This window comes from Mercenaria mercenaria, chromosome 19 (genome assembly GCF_021730395.1).
Source record: "Mercenaria mercenaria strain notata chromosome 19, MADL_Memer_1, whole genome shotgun sequence".
In the NCBI taxonomy this organism is placed as follows: domain Eukaryota; kingdom Metazoa; phylum Mollusca; class Bivalvia; order Venerida; family Veneridae; genus Mercenaria; species Mercenaria mercenaria.
Window position 1 is genome coordinate 27,252,485 of NC_069379.1, and position 18,608 is coordinate 27,271,092.

Here is an 18,608-nt window from a genome sequence, read left to right on the forward strand (position 1 = left end):
ATCATATCAACGTGATAATGTCACTCTGTATGACTCTGTATAATGCCAAACTCTCAGACAGCACAATATGATTTTAATATACCATTTTATAAGAAAAGCATTTGCGGATCCAGGAATTATGGTTAGAGGGACACCAACATTAAAGAGGGGGTGGGGGGAGGGGGGTAGTGTTAGGGTAGGGTCGCACCGAGTTTCAAGACCGACTTTCTTTGTAAAATGTAAGAATCAAAGGGGGAATTCACCCACAATGTCCCTCTGCCAGGCTCTGGTTCCGTGCATTTAAAGAATAGAGTTATCCAATATGGCTAACAGGAAACGTCTCTCATCATGATATCATAGATCTGAAATTGTCTGATACTTCAGAAGAATTTTCCGTCTTACTAGTACCATTTTATGTTTATAATTAAAACGCAATTGTCGTATTAAGTGTCCGACAGAAACAGATTGATTTTATTTGGATGTGAAAATAAAATGTTCCACCAAATGATAATCGCGCGTAATTATTTATTTTTCAAGTAAAATGACTGTCATGCCATGAGCCTCCATCCAGATTTCAGTCTTTGACGCCGAGTATGTGGACAGAGTAGATGTAAAAAGCACGAAGTTTCTACTTTCGTGATATCACATCTTCGGACGTTCAAAACTTCACTTCATACGACAAAAAGGCCCATCTGGTATAATCGATACCGCCTGGGGACACAAATATTAGAGATGGTACCTAAAAAATTCAAATTCATCTTTACAGGTTTTTTTTCAGAGTGAAATGATAGCTAAAGGCACCAATTTTCTAAATATATTTATGGTTTTCCTCTTCTCCATGTCAAAAATAGAAATATTTGATATCTAAAAAATGACTTTCTCAAAATATCTGGAGCAAAATGGACAACTCTTGTATTGACCGTTTTTCAAAGATTTTAGGACTTTCCCAATTATTGTCTATATCAAAAGCTCCCACAGCTAAATAAATTCTATAGGGTATAATGTAAGTTTACTCTTCTTTCAACATTTTGAAAGAGCCTATACTGAAATTCCTTTTGTCTTTTAATAAAGTCAAATTCCAAGACTAGCCAAGAGTCTAAAACGCTTGAAAAAATTCTGAGTGAAAGAGAATGACATGCTCTTTATTATAAGCTTACCAAAAACATACCAAAAATGTACCTTAAAGAAGTTATTAAAGATTTTATATTGTAAACAAACCCCTTCGCCATTTTACCATCAATATTTTCCATTCATGAATGCACTCAATTCAGGTGATAATTGTTGATATATCTGTAAATGAGAGGCCCCAACAAAAACCTTTTTTCAAGTTGTGTAAACAGTTTAAGTTTTAAATTAATGTTGATAGCTGAAGTTATTCAACAATAAATAAGACACCTTATAGTTTGTTTAGGGTAGTTGACCTGTAACGAAAATCATCAAATAGAGTAATCTCCATATGATTTTTCAGCATTTATTCGTTTTTCAAAAAAAGCAAATGATCGTGCTAGTTCCCTCCAGAGAATGTTTGAATTGAGAATTGCTTAACATACATTACATATAGTCATTACCAATCAGCTACCTTAACATGTAGTAATTACAACCACTACCACAAAACATTGTAATTATATTTGATGACAATGAATTTTTGTGTCACCAGTTTAACTTTTTTTGTTATTTCTCATTGTTAGATATATACATTTTACATTTTGATACATAAATGTTGTGTAAACCAATCATCTTCATGCATTACTAAACTTTCTATCAGGACCTCACTACAACTTACAAAATAACTGTCAGTGTAAGTCATGAGAAAAGCATGCATATTGTATATTGAATACAAAGGGATTTAAACAAATGTAGGTCATATTTTGTCTGCCTGATAAGTTGTTTGAATAAGGACCTATCTGATTTTTCTTTCACTTTTGATCAATGTTTAATGTTGGCTTCAGTTTATTGATCAATTCAGAGTTGTCCCCCTATGATTTATTTGGGTAGGTACCATCTCTACAAATATGCCATAGAAGTTAAAGTTTGAACAAAATCTCAAAGTTTCTCAAAATCAGTTGATAACTTCATACTTCCAGGTTCAATTCAATGTATTTTAGTTAAAATCATTAGCGATACAAAACTTCATTATTCTTATACCTATTGATAGTGTTTCGTATCAAATTTAGTCTAATTATATATATGGATAATCAAATAACTTAATAAGCAGAAATCCTGAAACTAAGCTTTTTATTTCGCATAGTAATAAAGAGAAGTCTTAGGCTTACGTGATATTACATGGAAAACTTTAGTAGCAACGTGTGATATAAATAAAATACACGCATATCGGTGACGTTTTACCCAAAATATATATGAGAGACGGTGAAGGGGAAGGCGAAGTTTGAAATCTCAAACTCTCTAATGATATAAATTTGCGGTCCGAGTGTTACTTCATTTCTGTCAATTTTGCCCCAAGGAGATTTAAATCATTATCACAGTCAAGACAGCTTATCAAAAACAAAAGTCGAATTTGGTAAAATAATTCTAAACATTTAGATAAATATTATATTAATGGGGCAAAACTAGATCTTTAGATTAGGTTGATCTTTTTAATAAAATGACTTAGTTTTGTGTAGGAAATTCTTTCAAGGTTTTTTTGCAGGCCTTGAATTTAGACCAGTTTAGCTTTCTATATAAAGCTAATGGATATTTCTATAGTAATGCAACACGAATTGGAACATATATGCATTGCCTGGAATGAAATATTGTGAAAAATGCTGTGTCATCTGTGAAATTGTCATTGATAGATAAATAATTTGTCAACTGAGTAAATTTCTAATACTGTGAAATAGTGCTTCAGGGTAAAAAAAACACCTTTAAATGAAAAATAAATATATGGGGTAAATTGTGAAAACCAGATTAAAAAGTTAAATTTCTTGACATGTCACCTCCCACTGGAACGTTTTAGCAAATGGAAAGGACTTGAGGGGCATTAAAGCACGAGATAAAATGATAATACCCTATGAAATAAACCAAAAGTTTATCAATAAAATCTAGAGGAAGATTCTTTGGTAACATAGAATGCAATGAAGCAAAATAATAGCACACTCGGTTTGACTGAGTCTGTTCATGAGAGGTATAGTAGTCGCAAGTTGACCGCGATGGTTGACCTTCGGCTGATTATTCATATCGATTATTTCATTATAGAAATAAAGGGTGGTTAGGATAACCATGTATATTTATATGGAATAGAGGGGGGGGGGGGGGGGGGGCGTAGGTTCAAGCCCCACTGGGACCAAAATGTTTTACCTCTTTCAAGACTTATTATGGATGTATTGTACAAAAGTGGAAAATTTTCATTTTATAAGCGATTTCTTGCTGTTCAAAGTGAATTTACCTCTGAACCAGGAGGGGCAGAGTTAGACATCTTTAAAAATAATGAGTTACATGCGGTAAAAGTTTTCTATTTTGCCATCATTCTTTAGACTACATATTGTGGAAGAAATACAGGTAGGTTTTACTTTTGCCCCAAAGTTATTTTTGAATGAAGTGAGCAAAATTCAAAACAGACCGACAGGATTCGACCTTAATTTTTCAATATTGGAGTTAGAATTCCGTCTCATTAAATCTGTTTACTTGAGGCACCCTAGAAAAAAAAATGATATTGACAGTTTTATTTTGTGTTTTGTAATTGTTTGACAATAGTTTGATGCTTCTTTTATCAAAATTAATGCTGTAATGAATTCTCACCAAACGTTTAAGATAGTGGCCATCACATTGAAATTTGTCTCTACTTAAGCTTGAGGATATACCATAAATTATACAAAATTTACAAAAATGGGCACGGTAAAAGTTGTTTAAAATTTGCAACACAGTGCAAAACAGGGTCAACTTCAAGAATATACCAAGCAAATGCCATTTTTTAAACATTACTGTTAGGGGCCCAATACCTTAAGTGGAACTCTTTTAATGAATCCAAATAAGGGGAGACATTATACAGCCGCCTTTACTTTTCAGATTTTATTTACAAATACAAAATTATCACCTGTATACTTGCAAATGTAAATATAAGTCTGTAATTTGACTTTGAAATAATATTAAATAACCAGCTTCTAACTACGCATAAAAGATTGCAAGAACTGCACAAGAAATATTCATAGTACGTTTCGAATTTTACAAAAAAAAAAAACCCTAAAAGTTGTTAAAATGCTTTATTTGCCAATATATTATCTGGAACTGTTATTTATATCTTATTTAAAAAAAAATTCTTTTTGCTAATGTTATATACAATAGATAGATAAACAAGTACAAAGTCTTATAATAAAGCACGTCGTCCAAATATGATCAACAACAAATGAGCCGCACCATGAGAAAACCAACATAGTGCATTTGCGACCAGCATGGATCTAGACCAGCCTGCACATCCATGCTGTTCGCTTTAAAAGCCTATTACAATTAGAGAAACGAAACCGTTAGCGAACAGCATGGATCCTGACCAGACTGCGCGGATGCGCAGGCTGGTCTGGATCATGCTGGTCGCAAATGCACTTTGTTGGTTTTCTCATGGTACGGCTCAAATTTGTAACAGCAATCACTGAAAACACAATTTGAGAAAGAGTGAATCTTACAGTGCAATATGTACAGTGTATTATTGAATTGTAAACAATAATAAATTTATAAGCCATTTTACCTCAACATGCCATTTAGTTTGCAATACTAGTAGAAATACACAGAAATACAAATTGTTATGACATAGACATACTATAAATATTCACATGAAAATTGATCAAATGTATATGAAGACATCTGGGTATACATAATATATATACAAAAACACTACATAGGAAATATCTTGTGAAAGGACAACCGTAAGCTAATTAGCTTTCTGTCCAATTCCCTTATCTCAATTGCTGTATATTATTCATGTAATAACTTATAAATAAAATATGTTTAAACCAAATATCTTGTGTATAATAAAATAAAGTGAACACATCTGTCCATTACATTTTAAGTGGCTTTAATGTATGTACATGTACCATGTTTTCTTATGGTTCACCTTTATGAGATCTGAACACCAGATTTGATGTTTGAGCATTTTCTTCAAAGGTTCCAAAAGCAACATCTTTGCCATGTTTCACACAAGAGGAAGTTACATATCTTATAGTTTTACAATATTACGGACTCAGTCAAAGCTCATAAAAAGTTGAGGAACAAAGTAGTTCATGTCTAGACATAGATTACACGGATATATCCAGCTCTTCAAGACGCCGAAAACAGCAAATATGTCTCAAATCCGCCTACTCATTTTAATGCAAACTCCGTTTGCAGGCGTTAGTGACGGACGTAACGCTTCCGTTAGTGGAATCTGCAAAGTGTTATTAAGATGAATTATTTATTTTTGTTAAAGTAAATGTTATTTTGTTTTGTTTTTTTCATAGAAAAATTATTTAATACACACTTTACAAAGCTGTAAAATACATAAATTAAATTGAATTATGTTAAATAAGTTATTTTTGTATATGTAAAATCATATTATACAAATAGTATGCAAGTTAATCATATTTGAAACAAAGAAACAAATAACCAAAATATATAGTGGGAAAAATATTTGTCATTGATTATTAAAACTTTAAACACATATAAAAGGAGAGATGAAAATAAAAATTACCTCAGTATGTTTGCACGTAGTTAACGTGTAGTTCCTTATAATGTGTACTATCGCTGTTTTCACTTGTATCATTGCCAGTTTTGGTCCCGGGCACATTCTTGGACCTTGGCCAAACGGAAGAAATCTGTATTGATGACTTTCTAATCTATTCTGCTTGGAAAACCTGAAAGCGTATATAATATTTCAATTACGTCAAAACACTAAAATATCTTTAAGTATTAACTTATCTTAAGGCAGCTTGTCACTCATAATTTGGAATAACATTTATGAACCCTACAAATGTGTCGTAAATATTACACGTGAATTACGTTCTAGTTGTGTGACATACTTTTTTTTTCACGCGGAACTGATCAATATCTTCTAAGTAAATGAGACATATTGAAAATTTTAGCTAATGAAACAGAAAAAAATATGTTGTCAGTTAGAATAGCAACCGTATATTCGGTAGAAGGTTACAATACAGATTGTAATAATTTATGTACCTTTCCGGAATGAATTTGTCCGGCTGATGAAACAAACTTTCGTCTCTGTACATAGGACTCGTCATTACCCGGACAACCATGCCTTTCTTGAACGGCACATTCCTAATTGTACAGCTTTCAGTACAAACACGCGAGATACTGGAAATACATTAACAATACATATTGTTTTAAGGTAGTTATGCACGTTAAAAAACGTAATTTATAGCGTAAAGTCATTTATCCGTAACACAAGTCCGGATCAGGCATACGGAAGCGTAAAAATATCAAGAATAAATGACAACCTTTGTACTAACTATAAAACCGGCAACGTTTGTATCTGTCGAAAGATTAGATATGTGAACAAAAATGTTGACATGTTAAAAAATCTAAAATTGGTCATTAAATTACCATGAAATAGGAGGATCACTTTCATCAGAAGCAAATCCTTCTCAAAAAGAACAAAGACCCATATATTTTGCCAATCAAATAGAGATAAGTAATTTTATAACTGTGAAAGGTTTCATAGAAAAATACGTATAAAACAATTTTGAACGCAAAAAATGTGACCACAATTGTCATTGTCCTATAAACGGGACTGAGGTAAATAAAATCTGGAATGTAACACTTTTCATGTACGTCTTGCAAACATGCACACGACTCTTTCTTTTCCATTGACCGAATGTTCCTAGTATATCTTGCTGTTATGCAAAAAAGTTTAATTGAATGTTACATGATAGAAAGGATTTGATATGAACATGTAGAACTGCCTTAAAAAGATGTGTCAATTATCATGATCTTGATGAAGGAGCTAGGGACGTGTTTGCTTAATGTAAAAACAATTGGTAAGATTGCTCTTTGCAATTCTCGATAACTTTGTGCAAATAGGAGGAAGAATGCGGGCTCTGCAAGTATTTTCGAGGGTATTCATAAATTTACTGTATATTTTATTTTTGGGTTATGTGGTTAAGTAATTTGTCAGTCACTACACTTACCCAGGTGCGATGGGATGATGGCGGTATGTTTCATTGAAAATCATGTCCAAATATTCAGTGTTTTGTAACTTAGCCAATGAGATATCTGCGTCCTAAAATAAAGTTAAAAATATCCATTAGGGAAGTGATTGATTATTAGTTATATAAATAGGTCGCATTGTTAAGGATATAAGAACTTTGTGACCTCTGGACAACTTCTTATGATAGCATACAAAACTTGCATCTGAAAAATCAAAACATCTTGAAAGAAATTAAGATATTCACCTTTCCACACAAGCTGTATATTTCGTCATGAAGTTTATCTTGGCAGTTTTTGTTGCACGCAAGTTCATAAAGAATAAACTGAATAATCGCCGATGTAGCTGAATACATTTCGCTTAAAAGAGATAGAATATGAGCGATTGTTTCGTCCACTGTCAAGCCCCGACGTGTTAGTTTGCCATCTATATCCCGACATGGCACCATGGAGGAGAGAAGAAATGATGATAAGCTAGCATGGTCATCGTCTTTCAATTTATTGTTGTTCTGTAAATATAAAGCGTAACTTTCTCAAATAGAGTATTTCAAATATGCCTGTATTGCCTAAAACGAGCCATGCATCTTCTCTACTTTGTTATGTTTAAGAGGCGGACCAGTATATTCGGCAACTTTGATATATTTCCTGTAATAATTACTTTATGCATACCCGTTAATACACTAGCTTTCAACATGAGAGTTAAAAAGAACATTAAACCGTGATAAGAATAACTAGTTTTTGTCTCCGCATTTTCATGCTTCTGATTTCATTAATGTATTATGTGTTGCATAAAATGTGATATTTACTACGGGATATCGCTTTAAAGCAAGCGTATTACTTCTCCTTTTAAGCACAAATGTCGCTTATTACAAATACAAACAGTATTTATCGGTTTAAATTACACTTACGAATCAAGCCAGTTTCTCTTAAAAGCTCAATTTGCAATCGTCATTTTACACAGAATCTTTGTTTTTCTGTTTCTCTATATTTTTCCAATTACTTGATCAGATACCGAGACATACTATTTGCGTTTAATGCAGCCTCCTTTAAATGTTCTGTACATTGTAAAGTAAAAGCAGAAATTTTCGCAAGGGCTTAATGTTTGCTATATTCACGAGGCCCTACATCTCGCAAAAATTAATCCCCGCGTAAATATTCGCCGTAAGTATAATTCAAATTAAAGTACGATACCATATTTTGACCCAGCGAAAATAAGTGCTTTTACAGTAAACTAAATCCTTCTAATGTTAGTGGTAATCTTACTTTCTCTTACTAAATATATAACAAAACAAGCCTATTTTTGTCCCGGTTACAATCATTAAATGTATGCTAAGTGAAGCAATTTAATTGGTTTAGCAGAGGAGCTTATACATTTTTATAAACCCCCTTATTAATCATTTTCGTATCATCCGCCTATTCCAGCATTGCATCAACAGTAATACCTGAAAAGTGGTCATTAATTTTCATATTTCTGAATGAAACATACATGTGGGCGTCTATTTTCGTAGTTATAATTACCTAACCGAATATCATGTTTTGATTCAAAATTGGATAAAAGTGTTGTTATGTTTTTCAAAAGTTTGGTGCGGAGACTAAAATCAATAAGAATTGAAAGATCGGTGCTGAAAATGTTTATATGAAATATTAGGCTTGAATTACTGTTTCTGGTATTCTTTAAAGTTAAATGCGTGCATTAAAATGCGCAGTTTACATATACTAGTATATGGATACCAGAAAATAATTTAATTCTATATGCTTTCAATTTTAATTGACCTTGCCTCCGAAATAAACCTTTAACCATTACTTAATGAAACTTAAATGAACGGTCTTTTCTGCTACTCAGGGTTTAAATGTTCTTTCTTTTCGATATGCCGATAATAAATAGTTGATGTGGAAAGATGCCTTTGAACAACCTCATTGGTTGATACATACCTGACCAGTGAGAGTATTTCTAAGAAATTCTCTGAGAATATTTACAACTTCTTCATGCGCATCCTTGTGTTTCTTGTCGGAAAGTTTAAGAAGTGGTGTAATAATCGGAAATAGTCCTGAAAGTTATAAAAATTCCAAGAGAAAGAACAGTTTTCTAGTAAGTAGGATTTTACACTGTTAACGTTGATATCATAACATATTCCCAGCACAAGATAGTAAAATGTAGGATCTTACCAAGTGATTTTGATCTTGTAAACATTTCCACGATATATTTGGTAAAATATATTTTTACACAACTGATGTTCATAAAATAAGCATATTCTTAGCGCAAAGTCTTTGAAAGAAAATCATATTTAGAAGGAAACGGTCCACCATTTATTGCTATAATTCGGCTTTGATATGGATAAGATTATGTTTACTTTTAAATAATTAACCAAAATTATCACAAAGGCATTCAGATATATCTATATACCAGGCACAAAATTGCTATATACCAGGCACAAAATTGCCCTACGAACATTAAGATTGCTACAGTTAAATGCAGATATATCTATATACCAGGCACAAAATTGCTATATACCAGGCACAAAATTGCCTTACGAACATTAAGATTGCTACAGTTAAATGCAGTATTCCACCTTTTGCCTTTTAGACGTGTATTATTTATTCAAGAATTGCTAGGGCGATTCATGGATTTAGGAAGTCCCAATAAAGTTTATATCCATCTTAATGCTCAAAGAGTAGCATTCCCTATATTAACTTTTTACAGCCAACAACAATAAGTCGTTTGCTTTATGTCAGTATCAGAAAAAACGGAAAAAAACCAAACAAATCGCTCTTGTTCAATTGTAATTCGCCTTTCAATAAAAATACAGTTACTGTATCTTTAAACCTAGGAAAAATCAAATAGCCTCGTCCATTGAATTTCTGAATATCTTTTGAACGACGTCATTTATGAACGAATAATGAGAAGTTGCGCTTCTTCTCATTATTCGTTCATAAATGACGTCGTTCAAAAGATATTCAGAAATTCAATGGACGAGGCTATTTAATTTTTCCTAGGTTTAAAGATACAGTAACTGTTTGTTTGTTTTTAGGTTTAACGCCATTTTCAACAGTATTTCAGTTATTTAATGGCAGTCAGTTACACTAACCAGTTTTTCTGGATTCTGTAACAGTAAAAACCTTTTTTCCGCAAGTAACTGCCAACTTCCAAACATGAACCAGAGGACGAATGATATCAGACACAATGTATTTATGGAGAACATGCACCCCGCCCTAGATGGCCTAGGATCGAACTCACGACCCCGCGATGTGTAGATCTGCGTTTCTCCTATTGAGCCAAGCGGGCTAGTTTTGAAACTTATCCATGACCAGTCTTTAATTTTACTTACGTAACTCAGAAATGCGGCTACAACACTACATGTATACATAAATTACAAATAAACATACGAGCTAAACCCGCAACTTCATTTTCCGCCGATGATGACCAATTACTGAGTGCTTCGTAGTTATTGATAGAGTCCTGATATACTGCCAGCTGTTCGTCATCCATGTCCAATACAACACGCAAGACACCTTCAGACACGTATCTGTCTATTACCCTTTAATAAGAATATAGTCATGTATCAACCATTAATACAAAACAAGAAGTTTTGAAAGAAAGGATTGTAAAAAAATAATACAAAGTAATATATATATAAAATCGTTTCAAACATGGTTATTTAAAACATGTTCTGTTAATATAATACCATTATGATAATGAGAGTTGCTTTACAATATCATGTTTACATTGACAATATTTATATCTCCGTGGGGCCGAAATACAGTGCATATTCGAAAACGATCAAACGGATCTGTTCACACAATCAGTCTGATTTTAAGTTCTAACACATCTAAGAAATCTGAACATGAGATAATTAATACTATCAAAGTCAAATAAACGTTTGTATAACATACATAAATATAAGACAAGAACAATTTTATTTTCTCGAATTCAGGACAAACCTAGGTATATTTACTTGGCAATGTTGATTTCTTCCGCTGAATTTTTCAGTTGTTCCGACAACTGTTGCAGCATTCTGTCTGAGGCTATTCGCATTTTGTCAACAACCTGAGTTTAAATATAACGAAAATCTTGACAAGGCGGTAACAAAAACAATTCTCTTTTATTATAGACAGTCGCAAGAGCAAATTAATTAGATCATTACGGCAGCATTTAGTTATCATTATACTCTATTGAAACTATTCTTACTTTATTAAATTGTAGGTTTTGAAATAATTCAAATATTTTTCAGGTACACAGTTTATGTAACTTCAAACTCCAATGGCCGAGTCGGATAGCTGAAAAATCCGAAACATAGCAATAACTTTTTTTATTTCTGAATGAAGCATATACTAGTAAGTGAGCACTCATTTACTTAGTTAGACCACATTTCCATCCCACTGACATTGGTTTCAATTTGATATTATATTTGGACTTATAAGGATTGAACTACTTTTCTGCAGTTTATTTTTTAGCTTCATTTATTTTGTGCTTTTATTCGAAATTTTTCACATAAACTAACACAAGAAGAAACCCAATTTAGATCTACACTGATCCAATTTAATAACAGTATAAGAAAAATGTTACGTCAACAAAATATACACTCTGTTTCGTATATATTCCTATACTTTCTTCTATGGCCTATAAAATCATTTTTGCACAAATTATTTTAACTTTATGTAAATGTCGAGCACTTTCTTATCTGTGTTGCAAAAATTTAAGTTGAAGCATGAATAATGACGGTGAAGAAGAGCTTACTCGTTTTATAGTATCCGAAGAGTTCAGCATTTTGTTTAAGACAGCACGTTGTTTTTTCCAATGTTCTCCGTCTATTTCAATAAGTCGGAGGTTTTCCGGATAGTATACGAAGGGGCGAAAACTCTAAAACACAAAACAATGCTGTATATAAAATGTGAATTATTTACAATTAAGTTCGGAAAGGAAAACTGTTCTGAATTAAACTATTTCCCATAACGCAAACTATCTCTAAAAATTAATGTACGTATTTGTGTTTTCTGAATTTACGCTGCAAAGCATATTTATTTACAATAAGATATTTTCAGCTGATATTTATTCAAATATTTTATAAATGCATTCAATGAGAAACGCTTTCTAAACTCACAGTACGCATATGAAACTTTTCGAAGTGTTTGCTAAGAACGTCCCTGGCAAAGTCGACGTCATTCACAACGATACATGGACGCAAGCCTTCGTAGAATCTATGAAAAGAGGTTATATATTATAAGTAAATTTACGTGAATTATCGTAAACACTCTTGCTAGGATATTCGTACGACAAGCAGATTACATGTTGTAAGATTATTTTTCTTAAACAAAGAGAAACATTTTATTAATACTCCTAACATAAAACTTCAATAACACAGATTAAGACTGTGACAATTTCAAGCTTTGAGGAAACATTCGCTTACCCATATACACTTCCGAATTTCTGTTTCCATTCATTAAACACATTTAAAACATTCTGAAATATCAAAATAGAGATGTATTCATTTTACATGTATACGAACTGAAGTTAGCTCTTCGGAGGAAGTGCACCAAAAGTATGTTTTCTACAATGTTTAAGCATTTAAGACACTTTTAACATGCACTAACTCTAGAACATTCTGTTAAACAGACAATTACTTAGACATAACTTTGTAGGTAGTCAGACAAATAGAGGGAATGCATCCTTTAAAGGGGCTCACTTTATTTTTACCTTTGTTGGGTTCAGTAATTTACAAAAGTATTTAAACATGAATGAAGGAACTATTATATCAAACATTAATATAAAACAAAACAGCTCTCTAGGAGTCGCACATCGTGCCAACCACAAAAAGAAATAGTATTGGAAATGAAGACGGGCCGCTTCAAATACACATCGACAAGAGCATTTTAATTATATCAAAGATATAAAATGGACATGGGATTACAGCGCAGGGACGGGGATATGGGTAGGTAAAAAGGTGTTGTGGGCGGATGTGGGGTGTCCAGGTAGTAAGTGTAAAAAAGCGGATATATATAGAAGTAATCAAAGGAAGAGACACCTCCAACAAACATCCTTGCACTGATTGAGTGTACACAATTGCTTTGTATGTTTACCTTTCCTTTGAACTCCAGAACATTGCCAAATATCCAGACAGGTTTAGGACCTGGTATACCAAGCTTCTCAAGCGTAGAGTATGTCTCTACCATGTATCTGTAAATTTGAAATAAAACAGAATTTAGATATTTCAGAATTTATATATGCCTTTCTGGACGAACCTGCAAGACGGATGTATATGCTCTTATTGACGACTCTTGGAGACAGATGTAGGTAGATCTTTCTTGTTTATTCGTCTTCAGATAGTTTGTGGTTAGGACCAACCGTCATCGGAGGCCATTATCGATTCGGTTCATTTAACACATTTTCTGCCTATCTGAGTTTGCAAATAAAAAGATATGTCAAGAAAGGTTATATTCTGTTCTTAAAAAAGGGGTCATATAATGCACCGATACAAGTGGAAGAATAGTCTTATTATTCAACATTTTCGACGAAAATAATAATGATAATACTAAACAAAGAGATATTAGTCCTTTTAGTAGTTATAACACCAACATTTTATGCGGACCTGAATTTATCCTGTTATAAAACACAAACTAAAGTAATACGTTTTCCAGCTTTTAACGGTGAAGGAAAACTGCAGGAAGCATCGGTCTTCTACACGCCAGCTGACTGGCTTCCTAAAATGAAAGAACACTAGTCCCCGAACGAGGTTTCTAAGTCCGCAGCAATGATGATGGACAAGTGACTGGAAGTCAGTGACCTTAGCCATTCAGTCACAGAGCCTCTTCTATACCTTTTTGATCATATATAGTCTTTCAGTCAATAACCTAGACCTTTCGTCACACTAAAATAATAAAACTGTTTCCTTAACAGGAATACACTTTCTTCACACTTTTAATGTAACTCAAACCCCGTAGTGTAACTATGTCATTCAGGATGACCAATTTGTCATATCATTCAGCATTGCACAAGGTACAGAGTGAAAAAAACTGAATACTTTCATCTAGTTAGCAAGACTGTTTGCATATATATTTCAATTAAGTTAATGCACCATTAAAACGGTATCATGAAATCTGATTTGCCTCTTAGTCACGTGACATAGGTAATTTTGGGTCATGAAAACGAGCTTTATACGGCTTCGACGAAAAAAGAGCACAATACTTTAAATATTTGACAAAAAGACCATTTAATGTGCAACTGACAAATGTATAAAAATAAAAATGACTTACCTGTATATAAAGATAACGAACATTCCCAGCAAACCTAGGATCAAATAGGGATTTACTTCCATTATGAACATCATTCCTGTGTCCTGGTAATTTTAATGAGAGAACACGCAATCCCTTGTTTTGAAGCGTAGACGGTCTGATGATTGACATTCACTCGCAAAGATATTGTTGAATAAACAATGCCAGTCAATGCTTAAAAAGTACACTGAGTCAGTAAAATGTGTATTGATTGAAAGTTTTTGACGCCCTGAGCTCCTTCTAGACAATACTGCATTTACTTCGGAAAACTATTCTTCATAACTCTGCAACAATCACCGCCCATGCCAGAGTGCCCTAGAACAGCTTTGCAATGCCTTTCTGTGAAATGATCGGTAAAAAAAGAGATATTTCAAATAAATTCTAATTTTAATAACACGCAATAGAAAACGAACCTGTTTCACAAGGAAGTACAATACACATAATGATGCTTGTAACAGAAAGAGCGTAAGTCAGTAATAATAGTTTGTTTGTTTGTTTGGGCTTTAACGTCGCATCGACAGAATTATAGGTCATATGGCCACTTTACAACTTTGATGGAGCTCCTCCAAGCAATATTTCATCACAAGCGGGAACCTTATTAGAACCACCGGCCTTCCGCAAGCCAGCTGAATGGCTTCCTCACATGAAGTATTCAACGCCTCGAGTGAGGCTCGAACCCACATCGGCGAGGGGCAAGTAATTCTAAGTCAGAGACTTTAACCACTCGGCCACTGAGACCCACAGTAATATCAATACATTGAAACGGTACGGTTATGTAAGGAAAAACAGAAAAAAAGATGTATTTTATCTTGCAGCATTTATATACTGCAGAAAACCGATGGGATTAAATATAAACCTGATCACAGGCTTGGCGTAAATACTGTAATGAATACAACCAGTAACATTGAAGGTTAACAACTGTAACTGCTGTGCAGTAGTATATATTTTCAAGCTCAAATACTAATAACATCGTATTTGCAAGATTTTATGATGTTTAACCTATATAAACCGAAGCTGACAGAATTAATAAAACTAGGCATGAATAAAACTAAAAGCCTGTGCTACACTTTTAGCTCTGTGTTTACTTGTTTGCATCATATCGAAGACATGGAAATGTATTCTTGATCTTTTTCTTGATTGTTGAGTCATTTAGTATGTTACTCAATGTGCCCAGTGAAATAATTTAGATAAGAGAGTACGTTCAGTTTTAAATTGTCTCACATCTGTCGTTATATCTGCGATGGTTTTTGCCCCCCACAAACAGACTCAGTATCACCGAGTCTGGTATAAGTTTGCTTGTTTTGGTTCTATTCTTCAAAACGATATTCTTATAAATGTTTCACATCTTTTTATATTATCAGACAAAGCAACAAACGAAGGTGAAACATTAGTGAATTTTATGAGGCATGAATCAAAAACGTATTAACGATTTCAAAGTGAGCTCGTATTTACATTCATAACTCCAGTACTTATTTTAGGAATTACTAGTAGACCCCAAATGGTAATGTTTAAAAAATGGCATTTGCTTGGTATATTCTTAAAATTGACTGTGTTTTACACTGTGTTGCAATTTGTAAACAACTTTTACCATGCCCTTTTTATATAAATTTTGTATAATTTATGGTATTTCCTCAAGATCAAGTAGAGACAAATTTCAAAGTGATGGCCACTGTCCAAAATGTTTGCAGAAAATTCATCATAACTTTCATTTATGGATCATTATTTCCATTCAATGACTTCTTCATAATAGTGTTTTGCATAAGCCGATATTAAGGTTTTGCAGGGCGCTGCTCATTTCATTACCTCTCACGAAGAGACTTATCAAATCCAGTCTCATATTATTTCGCACGAGTTTCGCGTGATGCTTCCAAAGGATCTGTTTATACTTTTTGATTTCATAGCACTTAATTAATATCAAATACTGGATTATATTTTTGAAATGTTTTATTTTTTGGAAAAACTTGAAAAAAATAAAAATATAGTTACAGTTTGTTAAGTCGGTGCTGCTTCTTGGGTGAAAGTTTCAAACGAGCATTAAAACATGCAACATTATGTGATTATGTGGTAATATTACAGCAACCGCTTGTTAATCTGTAATGTAAACCTATAGAAGTTGTAATGGACCCCATCATTTTGAAATTAAAGCATCCTAAGGACACCAAGCGTTAGTCTAATGCATGTTCCTGAGCACACATAAACATATTGACCTTGAAGTTGTTTTTAGGCAGGAAGACAAATGTAACCAGAGAGGCTATATGACATATGGGCATAAGATTCATATATATAATTACCGCAACTTAAACTGGTTTATACAGTCAATTGGGATTTGTTGTTAAAGAGACTTACCCACACATTTTAGGCGAAATAGCATTCTCTCAAAATTCCATAAAAAGTGAGTACTCTGAAAGTGACTAGTTTTACAAACTTATTGACATAAGATTTTTCCAAGATATATTTTTATGAGTAACCAAAAAGATTGCGTAGACGGTAGTAAACCGTTACAACGTTTTTTAAATAATGCAGAAAATTTACATTCTTCTTGCATTTTTACCAATATCTAATTTATATTTTCACTCACTTTATCTTTTTTTTCAGTGCCATATGTACATTCTATGCAAAACTTGGTGAAAATGAACAAGTGGGCGAGTAGCTTAAAATGGAGCAGGAAATTGACCAGTACAAAAAATGAAATCCCAAGATAAATAGTTACAGCTGCGTGAACATGACATAGGTAATACACAACGAGCTTTTTCTGAGAGTGGTGACGTCACAACGAGACAAAGTTAGTGACGTAAATGAATTATTTGTAAATGAAACTTTATTCAAAGCCGTTTATTATCGCTGTCAAAATAAAATCTGAAGATAATATGATAATAAAGCCAGTCAAAAATATTTGGTTTTTGATGTTCATAAATGAAACAAACCTTCAACTGTAAGCCCTTGGTGGGATGAGTCAATAATACAACCTGAAGGTCTTGATTATAAGAATTATAATTATTTCATTATTGTAAACTACTGAAATATCAACGTTGATTGATTGTCATCTCTATTTACATTTAATAACAATTGGTTTGGCAACTCGTGTTGCAAACTAATTTTGCACCTGGAAACGATATTTTATACTGCCGATGCATTCTTCATTTTCATAGATTGAATATGTTTACCGAGAAAAAGCTTCATAGATACAGTGTTACATCTTGAGACATTATGGTGTTTATATCAATTAGTTACACGGCATGGAGAATCCACCCACAGAGGCAGCTGCATAAAGCATATTGCAGAAAGCTGGTTCCGCATGCACACATCCTGGCACCAAACAATATATTACAAATACCAATATAATTTCAAATGGATAAAAGTACACATATTTCTTATAACCCCATATCTTATAAAACGGTAGTTATTATTAAATCTCTAAACGAATGAACTTACATCATCATTCATTATTTTAAATAAGATAAAATGCTAAAATACTTAAATTCCACAGTTGTTCATATAATTTAGAGCAGAAAACCCGCCGTTCTCTTCATCTTTCGCGTGATGTCCCGCAATGCACCGCAAATCATCTGTATAGTCATTGAAACACGCTTCAGTCTGTCCTCGTGACAAATTACAATTGATTGACTGCATTTCGTCGCGTCTGAAATGGCGCATTACCATGTTTTGGAAAATGTTCGACTTTGGGTCAAATCGCAGAGTGGCACGACTTCGGGTCAAATCGCAAAGGAGCACGACTTTGGGTCAAATCGCAAAGGGGCACGGACTTTGAAAAGTTGGCGAGTATTGCGGATAAAAAACAACAAAAAATGAAAACTTTTCAAGACAACTACTGGTGTCTGCAGTTTACAATTGGTAATATAATTAAGTCAAGTCGGTTATTAATAAAAATATTTACCTTAAAAGCGTGTTACTCCATACAGAAATGTCTCGTTCTTACAACATCTATGGGACGCAAATTTCTGTTCGTTGCAAATATTCGTTTATTAATTCAATTCACTATACTTTATTTAAATAAAAAGCACCATGAAGTTACACTTTGCTGTAATATACCTCCATTACAACTCGTACAATTAGCCGCGATTTAAATTCTACCAGTTCAAATGCAGAAATAAACGTGCACATTCCGTCACATTGGAAGAATACATTAAAATATGACATACAAATCCATTTAAGCTAAATGATAGATCACTACATTATATATTTTATGCAAAAGCAGTTACCATTGCCGGTGTTTTATTCAA

The 18,608-nt window shown here is 33.1% G+C and overlaps 1 protein-coding gene across 1 annotated transcript; it reads right to left on the reverse strand.

The window, feature by feature from the left end:
• Window positions 1–4,158: 4,158 nt before the first annotated feature.
• Window positions 4,159–18,608, reverse strand: LOC123542298 (cytochrome P450 3A43-like). The gene is made up of 14 exons (XM_053530867.1): window positions 18,263–18,608; window positions 14,350–14,706; window positions 13,177–13,273; window positions 12,507–12,559; window positions 12,201–12,297; window positions 11,837–11,959; window positions 11,055–11,146; window positions 10,486–10,637; window positions 9,034–9,149; window positions 7,350–7,610; window positions 7,086–7,177; window positions 6,115–6,252; window positions 5,633–5,795; window positions 4,159–5,329 (listed from the first exon to the last, which is right to left on the reverse strand). The coding sequence occupies exons 2-14, from the start codon at window positions 14,421–14,423 to the stop codon at window positions 5,252–5,254; spliced, it is 1,536 nt and encodes a 511-aa protein (XP_053386842.1). The 5' UTR covers window positions 14,424–14,706; window positions 18,263–18,608; the 3' UTR covers window positions 4,159–5,251.

Bases quoted from the DNA above. Each gene is read 5' to 3' on its own strand.
- LOC123542298 (XM_053530867.1), bottom strand. From the start codon at position 14,423: ATGATGTTCATAATGGAAGTAAATCCCTATTTGATCCTAGGTTTGCTG. The intron at 9,150-10,485 runs GTATGTTTATTT...TATAACTTTCAG, and splicing joins TGAAGTTGCGGGTTTAGCTC to GACTATTTCCGATTATTACA. The intron at 5,330-5,632 runs GTAATTTTTATT...AACACTTTGCAG, and splicing joins CTACGTGCAAACATACTGAG to ATTCCACTAACGGAAGCGTT.